Source organism: Papaver somniferum, chromosome 8 (assembly GCF_003573695.1).
Source record: "Papaver somniferum cultivar HN1 chromosome 8, ASM357369v1, whole genome shotgun sequence".
Classification (NCBI taxonomy): domain Eukaryota; kingdom Viridiplantae; phylum Streptophyta; class Magnoliopsida; order Ranunculales; family Papaveraceae; genus Papaver; species Papaver somniferum.
In genome coordinates this window covers 29,395,269-29,419,724 of record NC_039365.1, presented here as the reverse complement: position 1 = coordinate 29,419,724, position 24,456 = coordinate 29,395,269, and the positions used below count along the sequence as shown (strand labels likewise).

The 24,456-nt window shown below is 37.2% G+C and overlaps 2 protein-coding genes across 2 annotated transcripts; both read right to left on the bottom strand.

Annotated features, from left to right (window-relative positions):
• Positions 1 to 11,661: 11,661 nt before the first annotated feature.
• LOC113305329 (kinesin-like protein KIN-UB) lies at positions 11,662 to 12,880 on the bottom strand. The gene is made up of 4 exons (XM_026554387.1): positions 12,863 to 12,880; positions 12,404 to 12,623; positions 12,101 to 12,229; positions 11,662 to 11,936 (listed from the first exon to the last, which is right to left on the bottom strand). The coding sequence occupies exons 1-4, from the start codon at positions 12,878 to 12,880 to the stop codon at positions 11,662 to 11,664; spliced, it is 642 nt and encodes a 213-aa protein (XP_026410172.1).
• A 963-nt stretch (positions 12,881 to 13,843) lies between these two features.
• LOC113304715 (kinesin-like protein KIN-UB) lies at positions 13,844 to 22,460 on the bottom strand. The gene is made up of 19 exons (XM_026553854.1): positions 22,063 to 22,460; positions 20,673 to 20,773; positions 20,425 to 20,547; positions 19,880 to 20,065; positions 19,517 to 19,738; positions 19,205 to 19,361; positions 18,857 to 19,006; positions 18,573 to 18,661; positions 18,038 to 18,241; positions 17,251 to 17,370; positions 16,754 to 16,888; positions 16,501 to 16,632; positions 16,056 to 16,194; positions 15,841 to 15,933; positions 15,636 to 15,761; positions 15,386 to 15,511; positions 15,126 to 15,269; positions 14,724 to 14,852; positions 13,844 to 14,416 (listed from the first exon to the last, which is right to left on the bottom strand). The coding sequence occupies exons 1-19, from the start codon at positions 22,265 to 22,267 to the stop codon at positions 14,256 to 14,258; spliced, it is 2,742 nt and encodes a 913-aa protein (XP_026409639.1). The 5' UTR covers positions 22,268 to 22,460; the 3' UTR covers positions 13,844 to 14,255.
• Positions 22,461 to 24,456: the final 1,996 nt, after the last annotated feature.

Below are 24,456 nucleotides of genomic sequence, written 5' to 3'. Positions count from 1 at the left end.
CTCAAAAGCCTTCTTGATCCTATCGATATCACTCTTAAAGTATTGTTCCATTGCCTTAGTGACTGTAACCACGTTTCCTTGGTTAGACTCGATGATACCTTTAAATATCCCATGAGCGGACTCCGGTATACTAGTTGCTTCATTCCCGTAGTGTCTATAACAGTTTGTCTATGCACGCACAAATTTTTCCTTGAACTTATCCAACCATTGATTCCGACAATACGAGATGGCAGTCGGATAAACTTTGTTCCAATTGGCAATAAACTTGTCCAAATTCTTTTCGTACGTATCCTCGGTAAGATACCAATAAAATTTCTCCCGATTTCTTTTAAATTCCAACCATTTTTTATGATTTTCCTCATATTCTTTGTCCACTCGCTCTTTGATCTTGCTTCTTTCATCTTCTTCTTCTTCGGGTGATAGTTTGTTCTTGCGAACGTCTTCCTCTAGTTGAACAATCATTATCTTCTTAATATCCACCTTAGTGGGTTCAAATAAGGCATGGCAAGCTTTTATCACATTTTGATGTATATGATATGTACATAGGAAATTTTGTGCATCCGGGAAGACGTCGGATATTGCATTCATTAATGCATCATCTTGATCGGTTATGATGACTCTCGGAAGATGATTTTCCCGGAAAAATAATTTTAATTGTCGTAATTCCCAATTATAATTATAATCCTTCTCGTTTTCCATTAAGCACCAAGCCAATGTGAATGATACATTATCCGATGTTTTCCCCACGATGTTGAATAACGACATGTTGTATTTGTTTGTCTTGTATGTGCAATCCATCATAAGAACACCATAACATGTATGAGCCAATTTTTCAAGCAAAGGATGCGAAATGAATATTTAAAGGGGCTTGTTGTCTGGCCCTCTTTTAATGATACGCGTGTAGTTGTGATCCCAAACAATCTTCTCAAATTTTTGCATAACGCTCCTCCCTTCCCATTCCACACTTCTAATACTTGCTTGTGGGCTATAAATTGTACTTAGAGAAGACACGTTCTGTTAGAGCATTGCTCGGTCGAACTCGCATGCGTTGCTATCTCAAGCATGTTTGTCAATGTTAGCGATCAAAACTATAAGTCTTGATTTCTAGTCAATTATAGCTAAGTCTCGGACTAGGATAGAAAGTGTAGTTGAGCTCAAGGACTTCATGGAGATTCATCATACAAGTAGAAGAACTACTCAAGGAATCGGTGGAAATTCTCGACAAAAAGGTATGTGAAGACTTGAACTTATCTATCACTCAAAATTCTATCTACTCTATCTCCTACTCTTTGAGACAAGAAGTCGTATGCTATATACCTAGACTTTGATTATACACATTTGGTATTTCGATCCGACTATACCTCGCCTATCTATATCTCGAAATATGAGTTGGTAAGCTTTTTTCTTTAACCAAGTTTATCTTTACCATGTGATGAAAGTCATGATATGTTTCAATCATCTTGAAAATTGCTTTGACGATAAATGGTGCAACAACTATATAACGACCTCTAAGAATGTTTCAATAATTGAAATGAGAGTTTAGATTACATAACCAATGGTGGACATAAACATTATTGTGGAAACACATTTATGTATAAGTCTTATTCCTTGAACCAAAGTTTGCGAACTTTGTTGATCAAGAGAACCGGAAGAATGGCGTGAGCCAAGTCCGCGAACTGCTGAAGTTCTCAAACCCGAGAATTCCTGCTGGAGTTGACAAACTACTTGCGTGAAACTAAGTCCGCGAACAAAGTCCGTGAACTGGCAAAGTTCTCATACCCGAGAATTTATGCTGGAGTTTGTAAACTCTGCCCGGTAACTTAAGTCCGCGAACCTAGTCTGCGAACTTGAGAAGTTTATATATCTGAAGATGATTTCTGAACTTCAACTTAAAAAGACTAAGGAATGCATTTTGTAAACCGTGGCTATAAAAGTTCATGAACCGATTCAAGTGAATCAAATCATCTTTGCTTCAATTGTGTCTTGTCTAGTACATGAGATTTCCTTGCAATTGAACAACTCTCTAACTAGTTCATTTGAAGTCATTTGAACTAGTTATGGTGAAGAAGAACGTGGTTGATATGAAATGCTCATATGGCTAACCTTTTGGTTAACTATTGTTTAACCAACAAGTGAACACGTTTGGGTACGGTTAACAAACCTAGAAGCGTGCATTGTCAAGTGTGTATAACAAGCTAAGTTTTCGATCTAACGGTTGAGATTTATTAGTGTGAATCTAAATCATGTTTTCATCTAACGGTGGATATTGATTGCTTTGTTACCAAGATAACTTAATTGCAAACCCTGATTTGAAAGACTATATAAGGGGAACTCTAGAATCTGTGCAAAACTAATCCCCACACCTCACGTGAGATACTAGTTTGCATACTAGAGTTGGTTCTCCTTTAACCTTTGGTTTTCTTCTTCTAAAACCATGTTAACAACTTAAACACTTCATTGGGATTGTGAAGCCAGACTGATACTACTTTTATCGTAGTTGTGTGATCTGATCTTGCATCTTCTATCGTACGAGTACAATCAGATTGATTGGCTTGAGATTAATATCTCCGATAGGCAAGGTATAAAAAGTAATCACAAACATCTTCGTCTCATTGTTTGTGATTCCGCAACATCTTGTTTCGCTACCATACGATTAAGATTGTTGTGAGGTGATTGATAACTCTAGGCTGTTCTTCGGGAATATAAGACCGGATTATCAATTGGTTCCTGTTCACCTTGATTATTATCAAAAGACGGAACAAAACCTTTTAGGGTTTATCTGTGGGAGACAGATTGATCCTTTGATAGACTTGTCTGTGTGAGACAGATTTTTTTATTATCAAAGCCTGTGATTTTTGGTCGTAGAAACTCTTAGTTGTGGGTGAGATCAACTAAGGGAATCAAGTGTGCAGTATCCTGCTGGGATCAGAGGCGTAGGGAGTACAAATGTACCTTGGATCAGTGGGAGACTGATTGGGGCTCAATTACAGTCCAGTCCGAAGTTAGCTTGGAGTAGGCTAGTGTATGTAGCGGCTTAATACAATGTGTGTTCAATCTGGACTAGGTCCCGGGGTTTTTCTGCATTTGTGGTTTCCTCGTTAACAAAATTTCTGGTTTCTGTGTTATTTCTATTTCCGCATTATATTTGTTTATATAATTGAAATAATACAGGGTGTGCGTTTGAATCAATCAATTGGAAATCCGACCTTTGGTTGTTGATTGATATTGATTGATCCTTGGATATTGGTCTTTGGTACCATCCAAGTTATTCCTTGTATTTGATTAGAACTCGCAGTTCTTGCTTGAGTAAATCAAATCAAGAAGTGAGATATAAACTCGTTGATATACTTTTAATTAATTGAGTCTTGTTGATTCTCTTAAAAGTATATTCGAGTTTGTCCATACAGAATGTTAAGCGAAATATTGAGTGGTGTTGTTAGACCCCCGCTTTTTCACGTTCGTCTCATCCTTTTCCTTGAAGCATCTGAGAATTTGTCTTGGTTTGATACATGCTTTGGTCAATCTCTTTACATCCTCCAATTCATGAGGTTTTAGCTTCGCAACTAGGGAGTGACCAACAAAATATTTCAGATTCGTCCGAACCACACTTACAATCTCATTCATTGTCCTTGTCTCTTAAATAGAATACAAGATTAAAGTGGAAATTATCCTTCCTCGTACGAGTCTTGTATACCCTATTAGTCTTCTTTGGATATTCATAACCTTTCTCTTGTGGCTATTCTTCTCATTGTATACCCCACTTCTCTCGCAAGCCATATCAAAACGAATCTTTGAACCTTGGGTATTCCTCACCAACACACACATGTTCTTGAGAGCCGTCTCTTTAGCCAAGAAATTGCTTCCATTTTAGATTTTATTCCCTACATAAAGACAACAATGGGAGATATAAGGTTCATTACAAGCAATCCATTAGTAAAGTTCAAGATACTAGGTGAAAAGTATTCTTTGGTAATATATCAGAGGTTTTATAGTATTCTGACGTATCCCGACCAAGCGGTCTTGCATTTGTTGGATCAGTATTTGTCACAACCTAAGCATCGAATGAAAAGAAAATAAATTAGTTCCAAAAAAAATTAAAATACTATGCCGGATTACAGTTCCGGCATGCTCGACCAAAGTTCCGGCATGGTCGAAGTGAACCGAAACTGAAGACCAAATTTGAAAACCTTTACAGCATACAAATTTCATTAAATCAACGCCGGAAAAAATGGTGCCGGCATGCTCGTTATTTATAGTTGCACGCCGGTTCAGAGTTCCAGCGTGGCACATAAATAATAAACCATGTCGGTATTTAGCTTTGGAAAACACTACTTCTTGTATGTTTTTTTTGTAGGTACCAGCATGGTAACGTTAGAATTGAAACATGTCGGTAACGGTGCCGGCATTTATGTTATCTATGGTTCCACGCCGGTACATAGTTCCGACATGGTCGATAATTAATATACCATGCCGGTATTTATCTGTGGGAGACACTGCTTCCTGTATGTTTTTTTGGAAGTATCGGCATGGTAACGTTAGAATTGAACCATGTCGGTAGCATATTCCGTAGAATATTCCGTGGTAGGTAAAAAGCAACTTTTGTACTGGCATGGTTTTTTCGGTTGAATACAATTCCGGCTTGCCTTTCAAAATGGGGAATATTTTAGGACGGCATGGACGTAGTATGAATACCATGCCGGTAATGGTGTTGCCGACATTGTATTCATACTACGTACGTCCATGCGGGCACCGAGCTATTTCAGCTGCAACAATGGTGGATTCAAAGAAAAAAAATAAAATTTTCAACACATTGGCACCTTTACCTGAGTATTGGGAGTACTTGTATGTTGAACTAGTTTACTCTCTTGGGTTGGTTCTTCAAGAAACTCTCCATGCTCATAAAAATCATGATCTAAGGGTGTTGGTTCCACAAATAGTTGCAACTGTGAGTTGTTGTCATTAGCAGAAGATTGAAGATATGCTTCTTGTTGTAGTTGAGATAAAGATTCAGCAGCAATTCTCTCTTCACAATCATCCTCCATTTTCACCAAAAAAAGTTCTCTCTCAATTTTTTTCCCTCCTTCTACTCTCACCTCACTCACCCAAATACAAATAAAAATACACACAAATCATTTATCAAATAATCTTATGATTTTCCTAATTATAATTAAGCACTAAACCTGATTAGTGAGGGGTAGATTAGGTATTAGGTAAAATACTTAGATAAGGGGTGACCCTGATTTGATATTTGAATTCAGTTTTTGTCTTTTTCCTCTATCCCAATTAGTTTAAGTATCCCCAATCGCGCGTTCTTAATTAGGGGCGGATTTGTCATTATGACAAGTATATGGATAAGGGGCTTAGGGTTTTGCTTCCTAATACTATTTTGTTTTATTAGATATATCCCAGTTAATCTGAGTATATCCCAATCTCGCGAGTTTAAATATTAGTATGAAAAACTACCAATCCAAAAGAGGGAAAGGTTTCCACCGATACTGTAGGTTACTAATGTGGAACAAGGTAAAAGAAAGCAATACTAGATTGCTATAAGTAAGAAGAGAAGAGAATTCAAGCAAGAAGAGAAAGATAAGTTTTGTGTTTAATAATTTGATTGAGTAATAGATAGATCTTACAAGACTTAATCTAGCCTTTATATAGGCTTGAAGAATAACTAAACTAGGAAACAGAAAACTAAAAGGAAATCTAAAAGAATCCTAAAAATAAGAAAGACTGAAACTAGGAAACCATGGAAGCCAAACCTCTAAGCGGAATCTTCTGGAATTGTAGTATTCCCTGCATCAGTCCCCCCTTCTAGAGTAAAACTCGTCCTCGAGTTGTCCAAACAAACCAGAAGTTCATTGTCACCATGAAACGTAAAAATCTCTTGAACATTAAATGTGTTGGAGATATTCCAATCATTTGGTAGATCAATAACATAAGCATTATCATTGATCTTCTTTAAAACCTTGAAAGGACCATATTTCTTTATCTTGGTTTTGTTATAAGTACCCACTGGAAATCTCTCTTTTCTTAGATGTATCATCACGAGCTCCCCTTCCTTGAAGGTTTTAAACCTCTTGTGTTTATCAGCATCCTCTTTATATTTAGAATTGGACTTCTCCAGTTTAGATTTTACTTCATTATGTAATTCAGTTGCTTTGTCTACAAAAGAGTCGGCTGCAGTGTTTGTACTCTGTGTGATGGGTAAGGATACCAAATCAAGAGTATGATTAGGTACTTTAGAGTACACAATCTCAAATGGAGTTTTCCCAGTAGAACGATTCACAGAAGTGTTGAAAGCGAATTCCATATGTGGCAATAACACATCCCACTGCTTACTATTATCCAGGCACTTAGCTCTAATCAAATTCCCAAGTGATCTATTAACAACCTCAGTCTGTCCATCAGTTTGCGGATGTGAAGTTGTGCTGAATTGTAGAACTGTGCCTAAGCGCATCCATAAACTTTTCCAGAAATAACTCAAAAATTTGGTATCTCTGTCAGAAGTTATAGACTTTGGAACCCCATGCAATCTTACTATTTCCTTAAAGAACAAAGAAGCAACATTAGAAGCGTCAGTTGATTTCTTACAAACCACGAAGTGAGCCATTTTAGAGTAACGATCAACTACGACCATAACAGAATCATTACCTCTAGCAGTACGAGGTAAACCAAGTATAAAATCCATACTTATATCAACCCAAGGTGCATCAGGAATTGGTAAAGGAGTATACAACCCGGTATTTTGAATTGTACCCTTTGCTCTCTGACAGACCATGCATTTTTGTACGAACTTTTGTACATCACGTTTCAAAGATGGCCAGAAATATCTTTCTTCAATCAGGGCAATGGCTTTATCTCTCCCAAAATGACCACCAAGACCATTGCCATGTAATTCTCGCATAAGATGTAAACGTAAAGACCCTTGAGGAATACATAATTGATTCCCTTTAAAAAGAAAACCTTCTTGTATAAGAAAATCATCAACCCCATGAGTTTGAGAACTGCATTGATCCCATAGTTTGCCAAAATCTTCATCTTCTGGATAAATGTCTTTGATATAGTCAAATGCATAACTCTCATTACGAATTGTAGTCAATAGATGACTTCTTCTACTTAAGGCATCAGCAACTTGATTCAATTTTCCACTTTTATGTCTCACAGAGAAAGTGTATTTGTTGAGCGTGGAAAGCCATCGATCATGCATTCTGTTAACTTTAGCAGAAGTATTCAAAAACTTCAAAGCATGGTTGTCTGTGTTGACAACAAATTCCCTATGTATAAGATAAGTATGCCACTGCTTAAGAGATTGAACAAGAGACAATAACTCTAATTCATATGTAGACCATTTCTTTTGTGCATCTGAATTCTTCTCACTGTAATATGCAATTGGATGAACCTCCTGTGATAATACTGCACCAATACCAACAACAGATGCATCACAATCTATTTCAAAAGGCTTGTTGAAATTCGGAAGTGCAAGAATTGGTGTCGTACAAAGATTTTCTTTAAGAAGAATAAAGCTTTTATCCATTGCTTCCGTCCACTCAAACTTCTCCTTCTTGAGACAGTCAGTCAAAGGTGCAGAAATAGAGCTAAAGTTCTTCAAAAATCTTCGATAGAAAGAAGCCAAACCATGAAAATTACGAACATCACGAATAGAAGTAGGAACTGGCCAATCTTCAATTGCTTGAACTTTAGAAGGATCGACATGAATACCATCAGTAGAAATCACATATCCCAAAAATGTTACTGAAGAAGCCATGAAGGTACACTTCTTCAAATTAACATATAAAGAGTTGTCAGCAAGAACTTGAAACACTTGTGAAAGATGTTGGAGGTGTTCTGGCTCACTGCGACTAAAAATTAGTATGTCATCAAAATAGACAATAACAAATTTACTGAGAAAGGGTTGGAGAACCTGATTCATAAGTCGCATAAAAGTACTAGGTGCATTAGATAACCCAAATGGCATGACCAGCCATTCATATAAACCTTCACGTGTCTTGAATGATGTTTTCCACTCATCTCCACCTCGAATGCGTATTTGGTGGTAACCACTGCGTAAATCCAACTTAGTAAAAATAATAGAGCCCGACAGTAAATCAATCATATCATCAATACGCGGGATCGGAAATCTATAAGGAATGGTGATGCGATTTAATGCTCTGCAATCGATACACATCCTCCATCCATTGTCTTTTTTACTAACCAAGAAGGCAGGACTGGCACAAGGACTGTTTCTAGGTCGTATCAAACCCTTTGTAAGCAAATCATTTACCTGTCCCTGTAATATCTCATGCTCAACAGGACTCAAGCGATAATGTGCTTGGTTTGGTAAAGAGGCTCCAGGAATAAAATCGATGCAGTGTTGAATATTCCGTAAAGGAGGTAATGCAGTTGGTAGTTCATCTGGAAATAAAACATTATATTGAAATAATAAGGGATTCACCTTTGCAGGCAACTCAATCATAGGCTTAGAATCTTCATGGGAATGTAAAGAATGTTGTGGGTGCAAAGAACGAATAACAGTGGCTATGACAGCATCAGTCTGCGCACAAGAGTTTGAAGTGGAATTGGATGGACTAAGAACCTTGGTTTTCCCCTTATGAACAAAAGTGTAAGTATTCTCGAATCCATTGTGAACCGCTTGAAGATCGTATTGCCAAGGTCTGCCAAGAAGAAGATGGGTTGCCGTCATGTTAATGACATCACATAGAACTGTGTCTTCATAACCCTCAAAAGAGAATGACACATAACACTGAAGAGTAATCTTCTGTGTGTTAGAGGCATTAACCCATCCCACAGTGTAAGGTTCTGGATGAGAAGTTACTGGTAGTTCAAGCTTCTTAACTACGTGATCAGCAATATAATTATCCACACTACCACTATCAATTATCATCTTGCAGATTTTACCCCCAATATAACATCTTGATTTAAAAATACTGTGTCTCTGAGACTTGCATTGTTGAGTAAGAAATAATGGACGAATCATCCCAACAAACTCGTCGTCATCACCAGGTGAGTCTTCATCTTCGAACTCATTAAGCGCACCAGTGACTTCATTAATGAACTGAGGTTCACCAATCAAAGCATTGAATTTCCGATAATCACTAGAAGTGTGCCCCGATTGCTGACATTTATTGCACTTATCTCCACGAAATTTTGTATAAGCATTATTAGCTCGCTGTTGCGGTGGAAATTTTTGTTGCCTGTTATGAAACCGATTCCCTGTAGTAGGAGGAGTTGGTTGCAGAGAGTGAGACTGTTGACCCGGCTGAAGATCAACTGGATTGGCTAAGATAGGTGTAGCCAGATGTGGAGTATAAGGCACAATATGGCTAGGTTGTCGATGTGAATGGATAACTTCATCATAAGGAGGCCTGGGAATATTCAAAACAGTATCTGGAGAAAAGTTTTGAGATGAATTGGTACCCCTGTAAGTATTTTGATAACGCCCTTGTCTGGATGGATAAATCCTAGAAGAACGAATAAGACGATTTTCTATCTTAATAGCTTGCTGCACAGCTTCGACCATAGTAAAAACTGAATGAGTCATACCATTTTGTATTAATCTATTCAGTCCCTCAATGAATCTTGCAACTAACTGTTCTTCAGATTCTTTGAGTTGATTTCGTGCGACCAAATTATAAAAATCTGACACATATTCTTCAACAGTTCGTGCCCCCTGCTGAATGTTTTGTAATTTGATGAAAAGTTGTTGCATAAAGTCTCTAGGTAAGAACTTATCCCTGATCAAAGTTTTCATACGTTTCCAAGTACGTATTTTCGGTTTGTTAGCGTTTCTACGATCATCACAGATCTTATCCCACCAAGCTGCAGCTCCTCCTTTGAGTTTGTATGTCACAAGTTTAACCTTAGCATCTTCAGGGACTTCCATGAATTCGAAAAAAGCTTCTACCTCAAAGAACCAATCAGTTAGTTCTTCAATACGAAAATTTCCAGAGAAGTTGGGAATATCAGCTTTTAGTTTATATTCTGGTAAAGAACTGTAAGGGTTGTGACCAGTTTTTAAACGTCGTTCTTCAATCCAATTCTTCTCTAGATCGTTCTCACGTTCATCTTCATCATCACTGTCAAGTGCAGGAGAAACTATCTTCTTCTTTGAATGACCTATGAAGCCTTCATACGGTTTCTTAATGTTTAAAGTACGCAATACATCTTCAGGTACTTCATCATTCTGTAAAAACTGAAGTATATCTTCTTTAGTTTTTCCTTCTAAGTCTACAAGCTCAGGCATATCCAAATCTAGATTTATATGTTTTGCAACCTTCAAAAGTTGATTCTGCATGGTTTCAAGCTTGGTATCTCTTAACCCTAATTTGTCCTCCATGGACTTCTCAAGAGCTTCAGTAATGTTTTTTTCCAAAATCTCGGTATGAGATTTGATGAGAGCTTCGATTGCTGCTAGAGTAACTGGTTGAGCAGTCATATTTTTTTTTGTTTTTTTTTGTTTTTTTTTTTTTGTATACGAAAAGGAACTAAAAAAAAAGGACTGAAAGGTGTTGCGGAAGCGATGTAAAGGATCAAGTTATGGGATAAAAACCTAAAACTAAGCGGTTGATACCAACTAATGTGGAACAAGGTAAAAGAAAACAATACTAGATTGCTATAAGCAAGAAGAGAAGAGAATTCAAGCAAGAAGAGAAAGATAAGTTTTGTGTTTAATAATTTGATTGAGTAATAGATGGATCTTACAAGACTTAATCTAGCCTTTATATAGGCTTGAAGAATAACTAAACTAGGAAACAGAAAACTAAAAGGAAATCTAAAAGAATCCTAAAAATAAGAAAGACTGAAACTAGGAAACCATGGAAGCCAAACCTCTAAGCGGAATCTTCTGGAATTGTAGTATGCCCTGCATCAGTTACCGATCAAAAACGATATTGTCAAGTCTACCTCATAGCATTCAGTTTTTGCAGGATCACTATTTGTATACCTTATGCCTTAGTCAGGTCTTGTCGTAGCATTTAAGTGTTGGCATGTCAGACAATGGCACTTACAGCAACATATATATACTCTAGAGTGCTGGTTAATCACGACGATTGGACTCTAATGGTGTCGTAAGTGAATGAATCAATATCATGTTGACAAACCATGAACACAGGAATTATCGTGCACTAAATCGATGACCGGGCTCGCCTCGGCCTCATTAGTCATTATCGTACTAGAGATAAATATGAACCAACCAACCAAGACCATGAGTTCTACCGATAGCTCACTTGCTTCTACATGCTCTGCCCCTGCGAATCATAGTGCCAGAAGTTGTCACAAAATGAACACCTTGCTTGTATATCACGCTGATGCGGTTCATATCTTTTAATCATTCTTATTACCATGCATTAGCTTTGATAATGGATTACAGATGATTTTGTTGTTCTTCGATTTTTCATTTGAATTATGACTTGGGTGGCACTGACCGATAATTTTGAGAGGTAAAAGATGCCAAACTTTTCAAAAAAGAATAAATACATTTTTATCATAAAGATACTGTGTGATGTAAACTGATCAGAGCCCGACTTATCACTATCGATGGTGACAAATAAACGTTTAGCTAGTATTTGATTTCGATCACAGCTCTTTGATCAGAGTTATAAAAAATTAGTTAAGTGTTAACAAAATGCTTAGTCAGAAAATCATTTACGAATTGTCAGATTGTCCACCAGTTTTTTTGGGTTTTCTTTTCTTTCGTTGCCGTGAAGGAGTTGTAAAACCACTTCTTTGGGCTAGAACCCCCAGCCGGATCAAGTTTTTCTTGCACTCAATACGCAAGCGTCGCACTTCAGCTTGGAAAATAGGGCTTGAAGTTAGAATCCGGTGGGCAGTAGTTCTTACATCTGCGCGAGAGCTGTCTCGTGAGATACGAAGCAGCTCCCATAGCGCACCACCACTAATCATGTCTTTCGCATTTACTTCTGAAAACAGTAAGAAATGATTGCACTATTCGTGGTAACTCGTAAAATAATACTAATATTCAAAAAAAAAAAAAATCTGCTGGTGACTTGTGTTGCTGCTGAAGTTTTGTTATTACAAAAATGAAGTCTGAGAAATCAAGCACAAAATCAATGACAAAACTCACCATTCTGTGCCAAATGGCAAAGTGCAAACTCAATATAGTGCCTGACTGGCGGGGCTTCAGTGTTGGCATTCTGCACGATCCAAGGAAGAGCTCCATCATCAATAAGGAGAGACTTTCCAGATTGTGAGCCTGTGGTGATTAACATCTCAGTATGACAGTATATAGTAATCATCCACCATATGTTGCCATGAACAAATTCCAGCAGCAGCAAGGGTAATTTTGAAGAGGAAAAAGACCAAATTTGCCGAAATAGTTTAATAAGGACCTAATGGCTAAGATGTCAACAGGAAATAGTGTTATTACCTTGAGTGGCTGCTCTGGATTCACATTTTGCAAAGTCTGCAATTCCACGTGCAACTTGCGCAAGAACGCCTGGATGTGCACACCTCGCCATTCCTAACAGAGCCTTTATGCCGCCTTCTGCACGTAATTCTGTCTGTAGCTTATCTGGAACAAAGACACTCGGTGGTCTTGAGACTCTTGACCACACTTCACACGTGAAGTACGAGTTCTCAAATTGGAGCTACAAAGAAACAAGGATGAGCTTCTGCACAGCATTTATATGCTTCTAGGCTTTCAAAGAAGCTCCTGCTAGAATACACAGCTCTACAAAGCAAGCAGCTTAAAGCAATGTCTACAAATAAACCTTAGGCCGAGAGAACACATGAGCTGTTTTTGATAATATGCCGACTACTTATAATTAAGTAGAAAAGAACTAGGCAACTAGCAAGTGATATGTTGAATTTTTCTTCCTAAGACTACCTCAATGACCTGCACCATGTTACTTAAGATTGCCGGAGACCAGTCAACACAACATTACTGCTGTGGGAGATGTTCATTATGCTCTAAAATGGGTTAGCGCAGACCGAAATTCCAAACACCATAAAAACGTTATACCTACTTTAACATGAACCTTCTTGGGAATGGTGGGTTCAACGCAAAATCTGAAACCAACAAAAGAGCATACTTGAACCTAATTGTTTACAATAAAAATAAAAATAAAGGAAAAAACAAATGAAAAACGTATCCGGTTTTTGATCCTTTATGCTTTGAGATTGAAACTGAAAGTTATTTCAGCTTCATTCTCTATGGATTGGAGAACGACCTTTGAATTTTTCAGGGAGGGGAAACAAAATTCTAGACTTCTCCATACCAGGTGAAGCAGCAACTCACGGTGTTATCCTGGTGCTGAGTCGGCAGGGATTTTTGGATGTTAATCATGCTCTCGTGCCAGTTAAATTTCTCAAACAGAAGAGTGGTTTTCATGTCCCCTGGACTCCTAGAGAACTGTGAGCTTTAACAGAATCCAAGGTTTGAATATCTTGAGTTCACTTTGTCAAAAGGGATGCCAACGAAGTGACTTCGCTTCCTTGGACTATTTCCAGTTCGGTCTGGTGGCTCCATTCCCCTCCTATAACTCACCTTGTGCAGGCGGAGCGTTAAGAAATGTTGAGGAAAATCAGTTAAAAAAAAAAAAGTTGTCCTGCTTCAAGAGAGGGCAAACTAGCTTCTAGCACTGTCCAACTATTGTTGAAGTGTTTGTTGCTTTTCTTTTCTTTTCTTTTGTGGCCATAAAAGTATCTGTGTTCAGACTACGGGATAAAATCGTAATCGAATCAACTTTCACAACCTAAATACAAAGTGTAAATCGGCCAAACCAGTACAAAAGTGGATGGAAAAGCATGATAAACAAAAAGAGCGGAGCAGAACAGTGTACACAAAAGAAACTGAGAACAATCACAGTGAACTGAATGATTCTCAATAACAGTTTTTACAAGATACTGGGGAAACTTTTTTTTTTCTTTTTTCATTTTTGTTTCATATACAAATCAATTTCTACAATAATTAAGCTGGACTAAGGTAGTCTACTGTAAATGAAGCTAGATGAATACCAACAGGGGGAGCAAAAGGAAACAATATAAAGAATGGAGACACTCGGTGAACATTTACTAACCTCAAATTGGTTACAACACATGCTACACACACGTCAACAATGATCTTGGCTGCACATCATACATGACGTATGAGTTCTTACATTGAAGCCACAACAAAAACAGGATGAGCTTCTGCACAACATTAAATTGCTTTTTGGATTTCGCAGAAGCTCCTGCCAAAATACACTCTACAAAGCAAGCAGCTTAAAGCAAAACCGATATCAGCAGTCAATACGTAACCGTCGCAGTTCAGCTTGGAAAATAGGGCTTGAAGTTAGAGTCCGGTGCGCAAGAGTTCTTATATCAGCTCGAGAGCAGTCTCGTGAAATACGAACCAGTTCCCATAGCGCACCACCACTAATCATGTCCTTTGCATTTACTTCTGGAAAAAGAAACAAATGTTGGTAAGAAGTGATTGCTATATTTATGGTAACTCAGAAAATAATACCAATATTCCCAAAAACAACAAATTTGAAATGAAAATCTGTTGGTGACTTGGCATCACTGCTACAATTTTATTATTAAAACAAAAAGGACTTGTTTTCATGATAATTCCGGTTATAGAAACATACAGTAAAAATGCTAAGAACACCCAGGCTTTCCAAATTCTAGACTAGGAATATTAATTTTTAAACAATGAACCTCATGGAGTCTGACATATCAAGCACAAAACTACTGCCAAAACTTACCATGCTGTGCCAAATGGCAGAGTGCAAGCTCGATATGGCGCCTGATTGGTGAGGCTTCATTGTTGGCGTTCTGCACTATCCAAGGAAGAGCTCCATCATCAATAAGGAGAGATTTCCCAGATTTTGACCCTGTGGTGATTAACATCTCAGTATATAGTACAGATACATAATAGTAAGCCTTACCTAAAGTATTTTCAAATTATAATCAAATACTCGGCCACAACATGTTCAAGAGTCTCTCTAAAGTAGGAAATAATAATCCACCACCACATGTTGCCATAACCAGATTAAGGCCAGCCAGCAACAGCAAGGGTAAATATGGAAAGGAGAAAAACCATATTCGCAGAAACAGTGTACTAAGGACCTAATGGCTAAGACGTCAACAGAAAATAGTGTTATTACCTTGAGTGGCTGCTCTGGATTCACATTTTGCGAAGTTTGCTATTCCACGAGCAACTTGAGCAAGAACGTCTGGATGTGCACACCTCACCATTCCTAACAGAGCCTTAATCCCACCTTCTGCACGTAATTTTGTCTGTAGTTTATCTGGAACAAGACAATATAAAAGTTGTTATACTCAAAGCTAATGACAGAAAAACATAACCGCACAAATAAATAAGAATACGCAAGAAAAAGGAAGGAAGAAAGTGTACGAAGTTTACCATTCCCACATAGATTAGCAATGGCTCCTGCAACCATTCGAAGAGTTTGAGGATCATCAGCATCGGATGCTGTGATCGACAATAAACTAATTCCTCCTTGAGACATTATAAGCTCCTGGTTGGTTTCTGCAAGAATAAACAATGAGGGACACTTTGAGAAAAAGCTTACAAAGTAAAATCAAGTAACAAATAGAATCTAGTGTAACAAGTAAATGAAAAAACAAAAAATGTATCAATTCCACATATTTACCATTCATCGCAAGGTTAGCAATAGCACCAGCAGCAACTCGACGTATCATCTCATCCTCTGAGCTTCTGAGGAGCATCAACAAGGATGTTAGGCCACCAGCTTCTACAATCTTCTCCTGATTTGCTTCTGCAGAGAAAATGTAAGCATCCGTCCCTCTATAATAACTAGTTTCGTGAATCAATATAAGAAGTTAAGTTTTCTGCACCTTCTGCTGCTAGGTTTGCCACCACTTTTACTGCATGAATCCGAACATCGGCGTCTTCTGATTCAAGCAAGGTCAAGATCTTCTGCAGTCCCACTGCCATATAAAGGGATCATCACAATGTAGAAAGAGGATAAAAACAAAAGTGATGTCCGAGCCATGAACATTCAGCATTTGGTAAACATAATATTAACAGTAGATAGTTTAGGGCGGCCTACCTTGTTCGAAGAGTTTGGCAATTGATCCCTTTTGTCCATTTCCTGATCCATTGAGTTGTGACTGTCTAACTTGAGACACGAGAGAATCTAAACCAGTGAAGCCATTGCCAGATCCACCTTTATCCAGACTCCTCCTTGTCTAAATTAGAAAAAAAAAAGTACAATGGATAAACAGCTAACATGGATTTAAGAAATCTAAAGAGCAGTGGCAATGGAAAAACATGGTTTGTGCCTGTGGTACTCTCCCACCATTTCGCATGAAGAGTCCTAGGTACACGTATTTGATAACTGTTGAAATACCATGCACTGGCAATTTCAGGTCAGGACATGTGTTTTAGTACACCAACCAAAACATGAGTACTTATTAACCAGATACCAAAATTTGACTAAGTTTATACTTGTACAAATGCATTAATATATAGCAAGACACATAAATTAAGTCTACCTCGTCAGCTTCATAACTCAATTGCAGTAGCTGACTCCTCAGGATCGTAATTTCTTCCTCAAGTTTCTCCTTTTGGTGCGCCTCTTCTTCCAGCATCTTACGCAGCTTCAAAATCTCTGTATTTCCAGCAGCCTAGGTCACGAAAAGGGGGTTAATTTACATTCCACGGGTCTGTCAGTTGGGAGTATGCAAAATAGACTGCTTGGTAGTCAAATCAAATCATCATAGTTTACTAGGGATTGTGAAATTATACCTCGGACCTTTTCCACTGTGCCAGCTGAGCTTTAACAGTGTTGGTCTCCTGCTCAGCAGCTTTCCTCGAATTAATTTCATTCTGAAGCAATTGTTTGAGCTCTGCAATTTCCTCAGAAGCAGCTGCAGAAGGCCCCTGTGCAGCAGAAGGAAACCGGTTGCACATTATTTTGCGACATATTTGAAGTTATAAAAGCAACATGTTAAAGAAACTAATACTTGGTTCAAAAGAAAATCTAGGACACAAAGAAGTAAGAAACCAGCATTACAAGTTTCCATTATATGTTTTGGTCGACCAAATACACAAGCTAATAACTTTAAGGAGAAGAAAGTTTTTCGAAAGGTATATTGATGTTTTTAGTAACTTCCGTATTCTTCTCTACTGGTTAATTTACTCAACCGGTATACTTTTTTTGAGTAATAGTAACCATAAGTATGGCAATAAGAAAGAGATCTAAACAGGGAGAAGATTATATCATAAAAAGGGAAGGAACGAACCTCTCTGCTAGCTTCCAAATCTTTATTTTCTTTATCGCGTTTTTGTTGATTCAACGCCCATTGCTCTTCAAGCTTCTTTATTGATTCCTTATAATCTTTTTGGTGTTGAAGTCTCTCATTCTACAAATAACAAAGTATGAAGACAACTTACAGTAGCTTGAAAGGCAATAAAAGCAGCATACACTATAAGACTACCAGGTTCTTTCACAGCACCTTCTAGAGAGTATAAAGTACTTAAAACAATCATTTCAACTTTCTTTTCTGAAACTAGTGAGTATTATTGGCTACGATGCCACGTGAGTCATCAGAATATTTCATCCTAAACAGGCAAGTCACCTCTTGTTATATGGTGATCACCAAACATGATCATTAGTACACCACCTCATGAATGTGCCTACCAGAGTGAAAGTTAAGCATCACAAAGATTATTACAGATACAGCATCGTTTTTCACCCACTTGGGTCTAGAAGGAATATGTAAGAAAAACTGTCTAGCACATCTGTCTCACTGTGCTTGAACAGTGTACAATTAAGCTTCAAAATTTTGGGAGTACTGCAAACTTTTTTTTCTGTGGGTCAGAAACAAGGAAAAGTCCAGAGCAAATGGGAGGTATTATCTCTTGATATGTATGCCTCTTCAGAAAGAAAAGGCAATAAATGAATATACTGACTACGTAAGCTAAGAAACCATACAGTTGAACATACATGTAGTTCACGTGAACTCAGTTCAGTTATTAAAAAAATGACGAACTAGCTTGTCAAAGTAACCAAAATGCTAAATAATTCACCTCCAATGCTTCTGAATATTTCCTTTCAGCCACAGAGACACGATCTTCTGCTTCTGCAGCTATTTTTTCAAGCTCATCACGGAAAACTTTCTGCTGCCTTTCATGCTCTGCAATAAGTCTGTCTAGTTGTATGTCAAGCCGTCTGGACAAACTTTTATAATCAAATTCTTCCTTTATTTTCACCATATTCTCCACTTTCATGGCCTGAGTTAAGATCAATGTTAGAAAACCTCCAAGTTCTGATACAGTTAACTGAGTATAAGAAAGGACATCAAGCATTTACATAAAAGCTTGTAAAGCTGTGGCAGTATAAGAAGGCACATTATAATTTAGCATAACTTAAAAATCCACAAGGACCATGACTGCTGGGGACATAGTATCTTAAGTTTAACTAATAAGTTTTACACACGAAGACTCCAGTGCCAGTTATTTCTCGTTTTAATTTAAGGATTGCAAGACCTGAAATATAACTACAAGTCTACGACCATGCAATTAGAGGAACTTAACATGGAGATAATGCAGTTGAGTAACCCACCCGTTGTCCAAACATGATTGTACTTGAAGTCTCTCCCCGATGGCGTGGAGATGGCCCGATGGTTACAATCAATGAGGTTCTTGCTGTGCCTGGTACAAATAGAAGAAACAATTATAATCACGTATTAACAGGCATATGAAACTTAAATTGCAGATAAAAATCAGTGTACAAAAGTAGTAGATCAATGAGAACATCCAACTAAAGTGTGAAGCAAGTAAGAGTTATCCTCCAGTAGCCTAATGAAAGGCAAATTGAAACAACAAAATACCCTAAGAACGGATTACCTCCAAAAGAATCTCGAAGCAACCTTGTGAGTTTCGAGTCACGAACAGGAACATGTGGACTATTTTCTGCTAGGGCGTTTATGCACTTTCCTAATGCACTTAACGAGAGATTAATGGATTTGGCTTCCTCTAGTGTGTGGCCTTCACTTCCTGTTTAAAAGGAAAATAACATAAGAAATCCCTGTGAAAATGTTGGGAGGGTAGCAATACAAGACGATTGAAAGCTGTCTTCATACTTCCAGAATACTTCTAGAAGAGTAAGGGGATAAATCATAGATATGATGTTATGTTGCTGAAACAACCAACCGAGAAAGTTACTTTTTGACAGCTATAAATTGTGTTTAGTACCTGATTTATCAATACGTTCTGAACCCGCAAGATCTACTACAACCAACTTCCCTTTCCGAACAACGCCTGGCTTTGAATTCTTGACCAGGTGAGAGGTGTTTCCATTCTCACTCGAAATGGCTGCTTCCCTTCCCTTGACAGACCTTCTGACATTCACCTGCCATAACAGAGCAAAATTAGCTCACCGCCTCTTAACAAATCCTACAAGGTTTTTTTAGTTTCCTTTTATTTATTTTTAGGATTGCAACAGTTTTCATGGTGGTGGATGGATTTTGCGCATATAGAGAACATACAAAAGACCAGATAATGTACCATCAAAATAGCATGACTCCGGGAAGACTCCGTATTCATCTTAGTGTTTGCAGCAAACCGATGAGCTTCCCCTAATGATAGCAACTCAATGAAACTATGCTGATCCCTGATATCTACAAGGGTTGCCCCAGGTAACGAAACATCTCCAGTTCTTGGATCCTCCACAATGGATATGTTATCATTTGAGGGATCAAGGAGGTCTTGAATGGTTTCCATATACAACTGCATATATTTGGGATGAGAAAGGATGTAAGGCTACCATGTGTGGCATGGCTTTAATCTATTCAAAACGTGATTAGCAAACAAAACCAGAAAACAGGAACTGAAACTGAAACCAAGAACCGAAAAATTGAGGCTAACAACCTGCAAGTAAGAAACTGACACAGAATCCACTTCTGGAGAAACATCAGCTAAAATATCCTCCATCGCTCGAACCATAATACCACGAGCTGCAGTATCTTCCTCCCCGAGCCGTCCAAGAGTAAATGTCTTTCCTGTGCCAGTCTGTCCATAAGCCATCACCGTCCCATTGTACCCCTCTAGGACACTCTACAGAAAGAATCTAAGCATCAGAAAATTCCGAAGATATTTCTTAATTTTACCGAAGCTACCTTAGACTGTTTAACTAGTTTTATTTAATTTGTAAAACGCAGTACTTCTAAAAGAGAGTTATTCATAATTTTTATCGAATCTTCTATTATACAACCAGTGAAAAATGAGCTACTCGAAATATTTAAACTGTATTACATGAGTAAAACATCTAAGAGAGTTACAATAGCAATATTAGAAAACTCCATACTCCAGAAATTCAATGAAAACATATGATTCATACAGTTTATTCAGCAACCAATTCATGAGTAACTCGAGAATGTTTGTACAGAACCAAGAGATTGTTCTTTAATACACACCTCAACGACAGGTTTAGCCACTACTTCATACACACGCTTTTGTGAGGCGAACTCAGTCAGAACTTCATCAAACTCAAAGGTGTCCGAGTCCCAGTTGTTTTTGCGAAGCTTCAACCTTTTCAGCTAAGATAAAGGAAACAAAGCATGAGTTATCATTTACATATAGCAGTCTTTTCATGAAAAATCAGAGAGAACGTCACTATAGAAGTAGAATGTGCAAATCAAAAGATAATAGGAACAGAAATTACCTCAGGCTGCAATTCAACACAATCAGCAAAATCTGCATCTGCTACCATTTCTTCCCCATTCCGTGGTCGTAGTCTTACAGCAACTCGAACCCTTCCTGGAACTGCGCGGAACATGGTTATTAAAATTAACCCAAAAACAGCATGCATGACAATGAGCAATTACTAGGGAAGTTGGCATTATCGGAAAAAGCCCATTTCAATCAAGTCGAAAACATATATTATTGTAAAAAGCTAACAGAATAAAGCCTGCAATTGACTAAACCTAATGTTTATCGATTAAAATTAGAAGGAAACACTAAATAGGGCGTGCAGCAAAAGATCTTGATGTTCTCATGTATTACAACTTAAACGGTTCATACTCAAAAGAGTTGTTGTTTGGCAATTATGCCATTTAAGATATGTAACTGAATTCTAACACTTTTATGATCTGTTTTGCTTTTTTTGATTGGCAAATTAGTGTGTAAACGATTTCGACTTCAGGTCGAGGGTATCAACACCCAATGACTTTACCACCTAATCTAAGGCATCTACCACTTCGGTGAATCTAACGATTATACTCTTAGTGTATACCCAAAACATCATTTTGATACGACCAAGAACCAGTTAGGAGGTGAATTGTAAATGCCTCTCTAATAGGGTGATAAAGTCGTTGGGTGACAATACCCATTGCCTGAGGTCGAAACTCGTCTACATCCTAATTTACTCATCGAAAAATAAACAAGATGCAAAATCCCTAAGACTGTATCTTTAATTACTTTACACATAGGCTACTGCATGATAAATTTATCAGTGCCAGTTAATCTGCTAAAATCCATTTCAAAGAACACTTAGTTCACAGATAATACGTGAAAACGTTGAAGGCTATAGATATAAACAATTTCAAAAGATAAAATTAGGTGACGACGAATCATTTACTGTTTTGTTCTTCTGTTTACTTTCGCAAAATTTTCCTTGTAAGTTTGATTAAGAAACTAACACTAGTATCTAGTGATTGTCTTCAAGCTTTCTTTAACCAAGACCATTATCAAGGAAATTATATAGTTTATCAAGTTGCAAACAGCATTGAACTTCCTATCTCTAAAAAGTAGTTCTACAAATCAGTAGAACATTCTGCCTTTAGCAAACATAATTGAAACTCTACTGATAATCACAGTGACAACTGAGAAATTGGAAAACATGACTGAAATTGAAAAAAAAAAAAAAAATGAGCCTATTTCCCCTAAATGATCAATCCAAAAAAAAATAATTAAATCAACAAATATCAGGTCCTTATTAAAACCTAAAACTGAAATCTCATAAAAGAAAGCCCAAACAGATGAAAAAACACAAATTTACATTAAAAAATAAATAAAAATCAAATAAATTGAATAAATAAATGATTACTACTAACCTCCAGAATCATCTTTAATAGTAGTATTTCCCCCACATAGAGAACCAGGACTACTTCTTCTAAGATTAGATGTTGAAGTTGTTAATTTAGATTTATTATTCGAAGATTTCACATTTGAATTCAAAGCAAAAGGTCTTTCTACTTTGATACTCGTAGATCCCCCCTTTGGTACACCATTTCTGTATATCCCATTCGGAGTAGCCATAATCACACACTTCACTCCACCACCATTAACTTAAGATTAAGATCCTTCCACCACTGGAAATCAAATCAAATCAAAATAAACGTTTAATTTAGGGTTTTTTCCAGAAGCGGTTTTTGAAAACCAAATAGCGGTAGAGAGGAGAGAGAGAGAGGGAGGTTGCTTTTGGAAGTAAGTAAAAACCAGTGCTCGAGTGTGGTGAGAAAATATGGAAGAAGAAGAAAGGGGAGAAGGGATGGACTGAGGCTTTTAGTGGGTCCCGCGGTTTTTCTTCCTTTTTTGATGTTTTTGTGATGTGACGGAGATATCCCTGTGAGGAGGTGATTTTACTCGTGAGGATCTTAAATTACTCTGACTATCTATGTTTAGTGGGTTCGTGGGTTTATTTAGGATGTCCTAATTACCCTTACGGAGGGTTAAACCAACATTGCCGAGGAAATGGTCAAGTAACCAACATTGCTAACGTGGAGTACCGGATTACCGTACAAAACATATATTGCATAAGATAACTTTCTAGTTTATTTCATATGGGTTTTGGTATCCTTTCCACTAAACTGGTATCTCCATTAACAGCTATGGAAGTAACTGCATGGTAGTAATATGGTATAATGTATTATCTCGCCACAATTTACAATTTGTCCCATGAAATCATGAAATAGAATTTGACTAATAAAAGATGGGATTGCCTGGTCTCATATTTTGGTTGATAAACTCTTTGTTTGACTTCCATCTACCGCATGATTAGCTAATCCGTCTGCCGTTTGATTTCCTTCCGTGTAGTTGTGCTGAATAGCAGGTCGTGGGATCTGTCGAAATCTGATTTTTATTTCCTCGATCATCCTTAATATGTGCCAAGGTGGAGGGGTAAAGATAGTGATGAACGCAAAAGGTTATCTGAATCGGTTTCAAAGAGGACTCTTGGCCATTGTCGTTTTGTTGTTGTTCTTGATGCCAATAGAAGAGCCAAAGTTTTTGCAATTAATGCAGTCGTAATTCCTAGTGGCCGAGCTAGAGCCATTAAAGTTCGTGCATCAGAATCTTTGTATATGAACTCTGCTCCGTAAATCCTGGGTGACCTCTGAGTGCTCCATATCTGTGTTAATTTGATGTTCTGGTTTTGTGATTGACTTCTATTTTTGACATTGTAAATAAGGAAATATAATCATCGGAGGTAGTTAGTCTTAATCTGTCATGTGTTATAAAAGACATGGATACATTGGTTATTAAGGCAATATTCACTATTTTTAGAAAATATTAACTTCAAAAATCGATATTTTAACTCTTTTATTTTTTATTAAAAATTAGTCAAACCGAAAACGTGAACCCATGATTTTTACTGGTGTTAGAAATTATCCAAACAAAATCATGAAAACTTATTTATTCGTATACTACTTCTATCATCGTCGTTAGATTTTGATGTAAATAAATTGAGTTTGAAATTTATCAGTATCAAAATTTATAAACAATTATGTGAGGAAAGCTATTTCAAAATGATTATTAAAATATCCCGATTTTTTTACCTAACTCCCACCTTACAAATCCGAAAAGTAATAGTATTTGTGATTCAAAAAAGTAAGGAGTGTTATTTATTTATTTTTGATCAATACAACAACAACAAAAAATTATACATTAGTGAAAGAGAAGCAGCAGTACTATGTAATATCAAAAAAATTATGTCATTTCAAGTCATTCTTTAGTCGCATTGGAGCTGCCCAAATGGCTAAAATTACACTAGTTTATCATGAACCTAAATTGACCTTCTAGGAGTTTAACCACGATGGCACAACCCCATAGTAAATTGTTATGGTTAACCTAACTTGTTTTATCGAAGAATGGCCAGGGACGCAGCGGTGTACTTCTATATCCCATAAATGCAATTCAGATCACTGTTCATTCTATGATCGTCTGCCTGTACTAATAAGATCATTAATGTAACCGTGTAGGCCACGTAGAAAGCCAAAAATAGCTCACTAACCTGACATATCGACTCATGAATGTTCTTCTAAATACGCACAAAACTATTTCAATACTAATATACTATATCATTCTGTTTCACTGGAAAATTATTGACCTATATTATAAAATATATTATACAGTAGTAAGTCGGTAACTGCCGTAGTATCAATGTGAGGTATGAAAAACAAAAAGAAATATCGAAAAGGTTTGGTGTACCAAAAATCTACACCGTGATC

Coding starts and splice junctions, on each gene's coding strand:
- LOC113305329 (XM_026554387.1), bottom strand. Junction 12,230..12,403: donor ATCCAGAGCAGCCACTCAAG/GTAATAACACTA, acceptor TAATCACCACAG/GCTCACAATCTGGAAAGTCT. Junction 11,937..12,100: donor TTGCCATTTGGCACAGAATG/GTGAGTTTTGTC, acceptor TACTGTTTTCAG/AAGTAAATGCGAAAGACATG.
- LOC113304715 (XM_026553854.1), bottom strand. CDS start 22,267: ATGGCTACTCCGAATGGGATATACAGAAATGGTGTACCAAAGGGGGGA. Junction 15,762..15,840: donor GGCAAACCTAGCAGCAGAAG/GTGCAGAAAACT, acceptor TTTTCTCTGCAG/AAGCAAATCAGGAGAAGATT. Junction 14,853..15,125: donor ATCCAGAGCAGCCACTCAAG/GTAATAACACTA, acceptor TAATCACCACAG/GGTCAAAATCTGGGAAATCT.